The following is a 12265-nucleotide window of genomic DNA, read 5'->3' on the forward strand; positions in this document are numbered from 1 at the left end:
GGGTCTCGTTGAAACATACACGCTTTGTGTCGAAGGGTATGGTCTACGAGAGGTCATGGCGACTTACGGGGTAAATGCTAAGAAAACCAAATCCAATAATGTTTATGAAGTATACACAACATTGGGAATAGAAGCAGCGAGGTCTACAATTATAACAGAAATCACTAAAGTCATGGAAGGACATGGAATTAGTGTAGATTTTAGGTAAATCTCTTATAACAATTTGCAAATATTTTTAGATTATTATTATTTTTGGTATTGTAAATATGCATTCAATAAGGAAAAAAATTTTTAATACTTTTGCTTAACTACTAACTAAATGCCACAATTGAAATATTATATATTATCAGATTTTACAAAAGTTTTAGTATATTATTGAAGGAAGGAAGCTTGTTTTTACATAAAGGTCTGATGTGCTATTTTTATGTCTGTACGATATATGTCACTCTGATTTGGAAAAAAAAATGTGTCTATGTATGTGAACCGATGTTTCACCTTTTGTAGAAGTTTTCTCGAAAACGGCTTCACGGATTACAAAAATTTAAGAGCCAGTCGATGTAAATTGGTAAGGACTCGCGTTTATCAGTTTTGCGCGAGGATCGTTCAAGCCGTTTCTTTGTAATTAGTAGAAAAGTGCAAACTATTTGGAAAATATTATTTGGGAATCGAACTGATTAGTTTTTGGTAGAGATCTGTCGGGTCGGTGAATTGTAATTTATTGTTGAATTTTATCGGTAGAGTTCCTGTTTTCAGGAAATAGTAAAATATTAGAGGGCTACGACAAATGGTTTAATTACAAACATTGAATAAGTCTTGAATTAATCGGACACACTTTTAAAAAATACTCCGTGTATGTAATAGGCGTGTGTTCTATAATTTTTAGTAATGTGTAATATTCAAATCATTTGTCGAAAACTAACATCCAAATTAAATAACCTGCAATAGTTTCTCATTATATAAACCTTTACAGCAACTCTGTATACTTAAAAATCACTCATCAATTTATGTATTGACTTTGTATTGATATTATTTACACATGTCAGTTTAAAACAATTGGCCTTGAGGCTAAATGCTATTTAAACCTATTTATTAATATGCTTTTTTATTTTAATTATTTTCAGACATATTGAGCTATTGGCTAGTCAAATGACAAGTTCAGGAGAAGTTTTAGGTATTACTAGACATGGTTTAGCTAAAATTCGAGAGTCTGTATTCAATTTGGCTTCGGTAAGTACAATACTTTTTATTTACTCATCCGCAAGAGAATTATCACAAATAACTAATTTATTTTATTTACAAAAATTTTTAATGTGAAATTCTAATTATTGGGTTGTTTGGAGAGTAACTTCTTTTTTTTATTTCGTATTTTGGCACGCAATTTTTGTACAATAAACAATTACTTTAATAAATTATGTTTTGACATTGGTATTAGTTTTGATCGAACATCTTTTTTCATATTTCTGGTATTAGCATAAATCCGAGAACCTAATTTTTTTTTGTCGTTATTGGCAAAAAACTGATCATAGTGCGTTTTGACATGCTGATTTGAGGTAAAGGTTTCACTGCCTAAAATTTTTTTTAGTGGCCGGAACAGATAATGGTCCGATGACGGGAGGTCTGGAGAATATGATGAATGTGTTATTGGGTCCCATACAAGCTTTAAAAGCTTCTGGCGATTGACCAAACTTTTGTGAGGTCTTGCGTTATTTTGATGAAGGACTGTACCTTGTTGTGGGTAAATTCTGACCTTTTCTGTTGAAGTATATCATTTATCCAAATGAACCGTTATGTTATCCTGGTAAAGCATAAAAATGAACAACTCCTTTAAAATCTTACCAAAGATACTGCATCATCTTTTTCTGGCAATTTTCAGCTTTGTACCTGCTTTCAGGAGGTTCTTCTTTTTTTCATTATGGGCAGTTGCATGTATTGTATTCTTTACATCCCGTTTGTCATTCGTAGTGACAATTCGCTTCAAAACCTGATAATTTTCAAGACTTTTCAGAAGCGAATTGCGTACGCCAGTGCGACGACACAGGTTTCTTTCTATGAAAACCATACATTGAGCTTCGAGGAAAATTTCAGACCTTTTGAATGAACATGAACTGTAAAATCTAATAAATTTTTACTCAATAGGATTTCATGTATTGTTATTCGTCGGTTTGCATCAACTAATATCTTTCTCGTGGCTTTATCAGCTTCAACCGTACTTCTTGGACTTGGTGCATCCTGGGCATCAAAATGCCAGGAATTAAATTTAACAAACCAATTTTGGCACTGTCGTACTACCAACATATCATTTATGTACACTTTGGTCAATTTCATTTAGACTTGAACAGTTTTTTTTTACCTTTTCTATAGCTAAAGAGTAAAATATGTCGAAAATGCTGCTTAATTCTTTCCGAATTCAAAGTGGCACCATCCAAAAACTAGTGCATGTAATTGATTATAATTTTTTACATACATGCCTTAAAATATAAGTTTTCAAATAATATAATAATTATAAGGCTTAATTGTGATGTTAGGTTCAAAAAAATATAGTTAAATTCTGGTGGTAAAAAAACGGAGTGACTTACCGAACAACCTTATACTTATTCAATTTAAAGTTTTCCAACATTTCATACTAGTTTACTGACATTAATCCTGATTTCAGTTCGAAAAAACAGCTGATCATCTTTTTGATGCAGCATATTATGGCCAAACTGACTGCATAAACGGCGTTTCAGAAAGAATTATTATGGGTATGCCTGCTCCAATCGGCACTGGTATGTTCAAATTAGTACATGATCATGGTAATGTAAGTAATATGGAATTGCGATCTACTTTGTTTCATGATCTCGCTGGCGAGTAAGTGTATTTCAGATTTATTTATAAACGTAAAGACGTTCATCAGGTTTTACAATTTGTGTTAGGGATGTTCAAGATGAGAAATATACTTTTTGCTATGTTAAATTGACGAATTGTTCGTTTATTTTATTATAGTAAATATCTTGCCTGTGATTTTTCTGTATAACTTGTATAAGTGAATATATATGTATATAATTTTGTAATAAATTAGCTATAAAATATGAAGTTTTTGTAATTTAACTAGTTGTAAGTGACATTTTGTCTTAATGAAAGTTGCATGAACTTTCTGATATGTGTAAACAATTAATTTAATTAATAAGAAATCAATAAATTAATTTATGAGAGATTTATAAGTATATTCAGTTGTATATTGAATTTTTGCACTTTTCTGCTAATTCTAAAGAATCTAGTCGGCTTATCGTATCCAAAAACTAACAAACGCAAGTGCTTATCAAGTTTCATAGAATGGCTTTTAATTTTTTTAAATCGGTTCAGCTGTTTTTGAGAAAACGTCGACGAAAGGTCAAGAACCATCTTACATATACACACACATACTTTTTCTAAATTTGGTCACATTCGATTCAGAATCACTTGAAACGTTGAGGAATCGTAAAATTAGCAAATTGGAACTTCCCGCAAAAACATAAACCTTCGGGAAGTTAAGAACAATTTTGATAATTACATATTATCAGTAAAGGACTTGAAAACTTATATACTTTGACATCGGATTTTTCATTTTATAAGCCTGTAAATTTGTGAAATCACAAAACATTTTTTTGTAAAAGTCGTTCGTTTATTTTGCATACAAAATAATACATGGCTTTTTCATATGCGGAACTTATATCTAGAAGTACATTATAACAATATACATAAAATTTAAGGCTGCAATATAGTATATGATTATTTTACAAAAATTATATTTGTAAATTATTCTTGGCAAGTTTTGCAAATATATTCAAAATCGACTTATATATCCGTTTAAAACAATCACATGTAATTTTTTTTAAAACTTAAAATTATCCGGACGTAAAGCGTGGTAACTTTTCTAATGGTAACTTTGTTACATGTTATTTGGAGTATTACACTTACAATAGTAATAATTGCACTTACGGATAAAATATCATACTTTTCAAGGATATGATTCTCTTCATATTATTGAGTGTTTATTCAATTTATTGTTGAATATTTATTATGAAAAAAAAATCTTAGAAATAATTATAAATATACAAATATGACTTATCTAAAATTAAATAAATGCAAAAGTTAGGTTTTTATGTCTTTATAGCATTTAGAACAATAATAGATTAATATATAAAGTTTGAGGGTATTTTTGACCATTAAGAATTTTTACATCAATGCCCAATGTTACGTAAGTATTCTTAATGGACCCGCAAATGTGAAACTCTTGTACAAAGTTATTGATATCCAATGAAATACAAAACATGTAAGTTTTTTCTGAAATAATTGGTAAATTGTAGCTTTACATTATATAATTATATACATTTTTTGAAATTATGACCAAATTTACCTAGCCATTATGTGATCTACATCAAGTCATTTATGGCAATAAGCATTATTGTTCTATATTTTAAAAAAAGTTTGTTTTTCTGCTAAAAATACATCTAATTTACTATATTTTTTATATTAAAAAACCAAGAACATTATTTTTTTCGTTCTAATTTTGATGATTTCGAACAGTATTTTAAATTATTCTATTGATAAATGGCGTCATTACTGCTCTTCGATTTAATCGTGTTCTTGTTTTTTTTTCTCTATTTATTGTTATTATTAGCTATATTTTCACGTGTCTAACCCGAACTTGGAGGAAGATACTGCCTGTCTGGGCCGTCTGGTTTTGGTGGAAAGCCTGGACGTTGAGAGCTGGGCGTTGGACCGGCTGGTGCTGGTGGAAAACCTCCAGGTCGTGGGGGTTGTGCTCCGGGGAAACCTCCAGGACTTGAAGGTCTGGATGGGAGCGATGGTGTGCCTGGTGTGCCTGCATTAAGTTGTTATTAAATGAATTGTAATTTTATATTTCATGGCTTAATATTTATCACTTTTTTTATTATTCAAGTAAAAAATAATTATACTAGTACTAACCGGGACTTCCCGGTGCTCCGTAACTTGTTGATGGCCGACTTGTACCTGGGTATCCAGAACCGCCTGGAGCTCCTGGACTTCCTGGTGTACCTGGTCCACCCGGACCTCCTGCGCAATCATAAACGTGTTAAAAGTATATAATATTAGATTTATCAACACGTTCTTGGAATGTAAGCTTTACCTTGTCCTCCCGGTCGACCGCCGCTTGGAAAACCACCTGGAACGCCCGGACCTCCTGTACCTCCTGCAATTCCTGGACCACCAGGTCCACCTAATAAAATGGTATTTATTATCATTTTTAAACAAATGCGATTAAAACTTTTTAAATACAATATTCTTATTAAAACTTCACAATATCACACTATGTTACTAACCTGGTACACCATACCCCGTTGAAGGTCTGGTTGGGAATCCGCCTACACCCCCTGGTCCTCCTTGTCCTCCAGGGAATCCTGGTCCACCTGCACCTGGAAAATTATTACAAATAAGTATTTTTAAATTAAAACTTTTTGGGTACGTCTATTATAAACAATATGATTTACTCATGTTAAACTGTGTTTTTTACCTGGTCCACCTGGTCGACCTCCGCTTGGGTATCCACCTGGACCTCCCGGGCCACCTGGCCCACCACTACCTCCTGGTAATACAAATAATTGAGGAATATTTCGATTTAAAATAGTTTTTTTTCATACTACTATACTTACTTATTTACTACTATACTTATTTTGTTTGATGATCAATAATATATGCAGATATTTAAGCAAATTTACCTGGAGTTCCGTAACCAGTTGATGGTCTACCGCTACTTGGCGCTCCTGGACCGCCTTGACCACCTAGAAATTAATATAGCCTTTACTTTTTCTGAATAAAATAACGACATTTAATAGTAAGGTTAACTTATCGAACCTGGTGCACCATAACTTGTTGACGGTCGCGTACCTGGTGTACCTGGACCACCTGATTTACCAATATAATAAAAAACAATTTATATTTTGTTATTAGTAAAATATTATATTTGATGTTAATTTCTCATGTCTTACCTGAACCACCTGGCCCGCCTGGTCGACCGCTTGGATAACCGCTCGGGCCTCCAGGGGCACCTATTTTATTGAAAAACTCGGATTAGTAGTAATATAGTAATTTATCATAACTCTGTTCTAAAAGCAGCTGTACTCTTAAATATACATTTATATTCCTAACCTGGACTACCAGGAGAACCTCCAGTTGGATAAGTTCCTGGACCACCTGGAGCTCCTTGGCCTCCTAATTGAATTGCATAATCTATTATGTATTAATGTATAAAGTACTTGGATTAACGCAATTTTTGAATAGTATTAGAATCGTATAATTTTAAATGTAGTTGTTTTAATTTCTAGTGTTAGCATGATGGACAATTCGAATATGTGATCTTTGAACAACCTGGTGTGCCATAACTTGGGCTTGGTCTTCCTGCACTTGCTGGACCTCCAGGACCTCCTGGGCCGCCAAATCCTCCAGGACCTCCTGGACCCCCAAATCCTCCAGGACCACTCGGGCCGCCAGGACCTCCTAAAGTAGTTGAATAAATAATTTCCAGTGCCCAAAGAAAATGGAATTATTAGTATTAATTAAAATGCAATTTTGACAAACCTGGTGCTCCGTAGTCATGCTGGGACGTCGCCGCTAGGAATCCTCCTGGTCCACCTAATGCAACTTACTGTATAGATAATATTATTATATTGTAAATTGCATCTCAACATGCAGACTGTTAACATCTCCAGTGTACATTATAGTTATTACTTATAGATTTAATATTTGAAAAAATTTAAATGCAGAGTTTCACAGCAATGGATGTAATGTTAATATATCGTGTAAGTTTGCACATGATTTGCAATTAATTATTTATGCGCAGTAGCAAATAACTAAATTTACCTGGTGATCCAGGTTTACCACCAACTCCTCCTGGTCCTCCTACGCCGCCTAAGTTGATTATATTATATTAGATTTATATTATTATTTAACATAAAATGTATTCCAGGATAATATTTTTATACCTGGCTGTCCGTAAGTAGAGCTTGGTCTACCGCCGCTTGGATATCCTGGGGCACCTGGGTATCCTTGACCACCCGCTCCTCCAGGTATTCCTGCAAAAATATTTTCACAAATAATATAAAATAACACACACACACACACACTATATATATATATATTATATATATATGTGTGCATATATATTCGATGTATAAGAAAATACCTGGGCCGCCTGGACGACCGGCAGGACCTGTTGCTCCGCTTGGATATCCACCTGAAGGACCTGGTGCTCCGCTTGGATATCCCCCTGAAGGACCTTGGGAACCGCTGGGAAATCCACCTGAAGGTCCTTGGGGACCACTAGGGAATCCACCAGATGGTCCTTGCGGTCCACTTGGGTACGGACCTTGTGGACCCTTCGAGCCTGACGGAAAGCCCCCGGATGGACCTTGTGGAAATCCGCCTGATGGTCCTTGAGGACCAACTCCTCCTGTAGGAAACCTCCTGATGGGCCAGAACCTCCAACTCCACCTACTCCTCCAATTCCACCTGTGCCGCCAGTCCCACCTACACCACCGACGCCTCCAATTCCACCTGTGCCACCAGTGCCGCCTACACCACCGCTTTGGTAACTTGGCGCCTGACTGGGTAGCTAGGTTTGTATCCCATTTGGGAATAGTCATAGATATTTGCATTATTTCCATATAACCCTGGTGCTGAGGAGCAATCGAATTGATACCACCAAACACACACAAGATGTTCCTGGCTGAAGATAGTGCCATTTGGACATATGAAGTCATAAGTTTTGTTATTTGCGCAAATATGGAAAATTTGACAATTTGCTTCGACGTCTGCGTAATAGCCAGGATATTGTTGGCTATCACATGTAAAAGATGTTTGGAAAATTTCTGTGAATACCGGATAATCCGTTCCAGGTTCTCCGGGTATTGCGCTATAGTCTCCTCCTTCATATTGTCCGTCATCGGGTGGACCTTGTGGGAATCCACCGGAGGGTCCTTGAGGAATCCTCCTGATGGACCTTGCGGAAAACCACCAGATGGTCCTTGCGGAAAACCTCCTGAAGGTCCTTGTGGACCTATTACACCTACACCTCCTACACCGCCCACGCCTCCAACTCCTCCAGCTGTTTTTATTTGATTAATTAATAATTAATTTATATCATTCTACTATAATCAAAATATTGTTTGTTATAGAGAAGACACTTACTTGGGCCACTTGGACCCCCAGAATATGGCCCACTAGGGCCAGGACTTCCAGGTCTGCCCGGGTATCCCGCACCCGGGTACCCGCCACTAGGTCCTGGCGAGCCAGGCCTCCCCGAGGGAAAGCCTCCACTTGGTCCTGAAGGAAATCCTCCACTGGGCCCACTTGGACCGCTAGGATATCCGCCACTGGGACCACTTGGACCACCTATAAACGATAAATAGCAATATTATGTAAGTTTCAATGTTAAATAAACAACTTATTATATATATATATATATATATATAATATATATATTATATATACTTAAGAGAAGTGACATACCAGGTCCAATTCCGCCAATTGTTCCTACACCACCAGGTCTTCCGCTTGGCCCTCCAGGTCCTCCTGGACCACCGGGACCTCCTAAAATGATCCAGAGGTGTTATATAATATCAATTTATATAATAAAATTTATTCAATATCACTCTAATATTTTATACCTGGTCCTACACCTCCTGGTTGTCCGTAAGTAGGACTTGGTCTGCCACTTGTTCCTGGATAACCACCAGCAGGTCCACCTAGAAAATATTGTTTAAATATATTAAGTAAAATCTACGATAGGCTATTTATATTTTTATATGTTACGGACCAGGTCCCCCTGGACCCGCGGGTCCTCCTGGATATCCGCCGCTTGGACCTGCGCTTCCTGGTTTACTTGGGAATCCTCCAGGTCCTACAAAAAGTATAAATTAAAAATATGATGCTACTTTAATAATATTATAAATACATTGGAATTTAGCAGACCTGCAGGATATCCTCCTGGGGCTGGGCTACTTGGTCTACTTGGAAAACCTATATCAAAAAGTTTTTTTTTTACAATAATGAAATATAGTCATTGAAATTAAATAACTAAATTTTAAATTGTGGTGACCTGATTTTATGTTGTAAAAATTTTGTGTTAGCATTATTACTGCAAATCGAAATGAAATATTTACCTGATGGCCCGCCTATTCCACCTGGTCTACTGGTACCCGCTGGGCCACTGGGATATCCTCCTGGTCTCACACCTATGAATTACAATAATCAAACACTATCACTAACATAACGTTTTTATGTTTACTTTTCTATTTTGTACGTGCAGTATATCAATATGTTAATATGCGTTAATAGCGTATTTAAAATGCTGATGATTCTCTACATTCATGTATCATTAGTTTTGTAATTAAACATTTAATAATCATTTACCAGGCCCTGCAGGTCCTGCCGGGCTACCGGGGTAACCTCCACTTGGGCTTGGGCTTCCTGGTCTACCAGAAAATCCGGGACCTGCAAAGTTGATATGTTTTATCGCATGTAAGTTAAGAAATGAAGTATTCATATTGTTTGTTGTAAAAGCAAGTTTACTTTTATATATTTATTGATAAACAGTTTTAATAAATATAATAAAAACACACTAACCGCCGGCTCCTGGAGTTCCTGGTCTTCCGGGGGCTCCTCCAGTACCTAAATAAAATTATAGTCACATTATTTTAATGTTTCTGTATGCTTTTCTTTATGGAATCTCACATTTTATAGTGTTTATATTACTAAACGCCTTATTATTCTTATTATATTATATTTTTTTATAAATTTCAAACCTGGAGAACCAGGATATCCAGGACCACTGGGTCCACCAGGGCCAAATGTTGGACCGGCAGGTTTTCCTGCTGGTGCATAGCCTCCTCCTGGGTATCCTATATTAATAGATAATTTCAATTTAAGATTTGAAAATAATGAGTTTTAATTAAATAAAATTTAGAAATAGAAAGTTAAATTGACAAAATCGCAATTTTAAAAAATCTTACAAACGACATTTTTTATACGTTTTGAAAATATACAAATATATAATATATAAATGTAAAATCTATATAATGCATGTGATTCAAAATATGCACGGCGCACCTGTTCCAGATCCAGGTGTGCTCGGTCGCCCGCCCGGATATCCTGATGGGCCTTGTGGTCCTTGTGGCCCTTGAGGTCCGCCAGGTCTACTACCTGGATAACCTGTACTCGGGCCTGCAGGTCCCGGGCTACCAGGTCTTCCTGGGAATCCACCTGATCCTTCAATAAAAGTATTATTTGATTAATTATTCACTATAATAATATAGCTTTCAACAATATATAATATATAAGAACCTGTTGGTCCACTTGGATATCCACCACTTGTTCCTGGAGTTCCGGGTCGTGATGGACCTGTAATGTTTAGTTTTTGGTAACAGCTTTGAGATATTCTGTTTTTCCTTTATATTTCTATTTTTTTATTTTTACTGTTTTATTGTTAATCGACGATAATTGATTGATTTTGAATAAAAAATGTTTCGATTTATTTGTTCCTATATTTTATCGAATATATTCATAGGAATGATACAAACCTGCTGGTCCACTTGGATAACCGCCGCTTGGCCCTGGACTTCCCGGTCTACTAGGAAATCCACCTGGACATAAAAATATTGGCATGTTATTTTTTTCTGATAAAATTTAAATTTGTTATATTGTTTAAATTTCATACCTCCAGGTGCACTCGGAGTTCCTGGAGTACCGGGCACACTTGGATATCCGGTGCCGGGAGTGGATGGTCGAGATGGGAATCCGGGACCGAATGTTGGGCCGGATGGCTTTCCGGCTGGAGCATATCCACCGCCTGGGTATCCACCTATTAAAGAAGAAATTTAATGAAGTTACACGTTGTTAAAAAATATTAGAAGAAAATATAGGAACCATATTATCTTTATTTTTAAATGCATCTCACCTGGAGCTGATGGTGTGCCTGTACCGCTTGGTCCTCCAGGTCCTCCAGGTCCTCCAGGTCCTCCAGGTCCTCCAGGTCCTCCTGGTCCACTTGGTACACCTGGAACTCCTGGAAAACCGGGACGCCCTGGTGCTCCTGGAATCCTGGCGCTCCAGGAAAACCGGGTCCGCTAGGTCTCCCGCTGGGATATCCACCTGGTGCTGGGCTGCTTGGACGACTTGGAAGTCCTCCAGGTCCTAATATACAATAATTTTAATAAAAAATGTTGGTAGTGCATTGCCAAGCATTTTTATATCCTATATAAGGTAACACTAATTGTAAGTTAATATAGGGAATTGAAACACGTATGAATTATTGAATATTAAATACAATTATTCAATATTTTGTAAATAAATATATTTACTTAATACTAATATACGCGTATATTAGTATCATCAATTATAATATTATATGAATATTTTATTATATTTCTATAAGATTAGGTTTTACTATAATATTAGCATGTTATTAGTTCATTTAATAACAACATTCAGTAAAACATTGCTTTGCATATTTTTACCTCCAGGAAAACTTGGGTTCCGGGTTTTCCAGGACCTCCAGGTAACCTGCGCTTGGTCCTGGTCCACTAGGAAATCCGCCAGGACCTACAGAAAAAAATTTTTGAAAGTAGATTTTTATACTTCCTGATTCAGAGCAGAAATATTTAAAAAATATTTACTTGGTCCACCTGGACCCGCGGGTCCACCAGGAGCTCCCGGATATCCTCCAGTAGGAGTTACTGGCCGAGATGGTCCTGATGCCCCAGGGCCGAAAGTAGGTCCTGTTGGACGTCCTGCTGGTGCATAGCCGCCTCCGGGATAGCCTAAATTTGAAGTACTAATAATTAAGATGTTTAATTTTTAATTGCTTGCATGTAACATAAAATTATATACAATATAAAATATAAATGTTATTAATGAAAATCACCTGTTCCTGTACCAGGGTACTTGGTCGTCCTGGGGTATAACCTGTTCCCTGAGGGCCTTGTGGTCCTTGCGGGCCTACAGGGCAGCCGGTCCAGGGCTTCCTGGTCTGCCTAAACATTCAACGTGGTGTTAAATATACATTTACTTATGTGTTTGTGGATTTTATGTATTTTTACACTTTCTAATAAGCGTATTTGTTTCAAGACTATCAATATTTCTCGAAAATCTATCGGTTGAGACTGTGAAGTTGTTTTGTTTATTTTTTTATATTATTTACTATATAATTCATAAAAATAAATACTCTAAGCTAACCTGCTGGTCCACTAGGGTAACCTCCACTTGGTCCAGG

At 36.2% G+C, this 12265-nt stretch overlaps 2 protein-coding genes across 2 annotated transcripts in view; one reads left to right on the forward strand and one right to left on the reverse strand.

The window, feature by feature from the left end:
- Positions 1–2877, forward strand: part of LOC113378778 (DNA-directed RNA polymerase III subunit RPC1-like) — a 28451-nt gene extending 25574 nt beyond the window's left edge. The window contains exons 20-22 of the mRNA XM_026619373.1: positions 2–204; positions 1122–1227; positions 2654–2877. Of these exons, the coding sequence (XP_026475158.1) occupies positions 2–204; positions 1122–1227; positions 2654–2851 (507 nt within the window). The 3' untranslated portion in view covers positions 2852–2877. The remainder of the gene's footprint in view (position 1; positions 205–1121; positions 1228–2653) is intronic.
- Positions 2878–4655: 1778 nt separating this feature from the next.
- Positions 4656–12265, reverse strand: part of LOC113374776 (collagen alpha-1(I) chain-like) — a 25222-nt gene continuing 17612 nt past the window's right edge. The window contains exons 37-52 of the mRNA XM_026614744.1: positions 10138–10197; positions 8347–8388; positions 7181–7363; positions 6981–7070; positions 6859–6906; positions 6577–6630; positions 6367–6495; positions 6148–6210; positions 5988–6047; positions 5854–5904; positions 5718–5780; positions 5513–5584; positions 5322–5414; positions 5129–5218; positions 4948–5055; positions 4656–4843 (exon numbers count right to left, since the gene is read on the reverse strand). Of these exons, the coding sequence (XP_026470529.1) occupies positions 4656–4843; positions 4948–5055; positions 5129–5218; positions 5322–5414; positions 5513–5584; positions 5718–5780; positions 5854–5904; positions 5988–6047; positions 6148–6210; positions 6367–6495; positions 6577–6630; positions 6859–6906; positions 6981–7070; positions 7181–7363; positions 8347–8388; positions 10138–10197 (1394 nt within the window). The remainder of the gene's footprint in view (positions 4844–4947; positions 5056–5128; positions 5219–5321; positions 5415–5512; positions 5585–5717; positions 5781–5853; positions 5905–5987; positions 6048–6147; positions 6211–6366; positions 6496–6576; positions 6631–6858; positions 6907–6980; positions 7071–7180; positions 7364–8346; positions 8389–10137; positions 10198–12265) is intronic.

Source organism: Ctenocephalides felis, unplaced genomic scaffold (genome assembly GCF_003426905.1).
Source record: "Ctenocephalides felis isolate EL2017-DRISC unplaced genomic scaffold, ASM342690v1 CF-g0.4_SCAFFOLD_01886, whole genome shotgun sequence".
Classification (NCBI taxonomy): domain Eukaryota; kingdom Metazoa; phylum Arthropoda; class Insecta; order Siphonaptera; family Pulicidae; genus Ctenocephalides; species Ctenocephalides felis.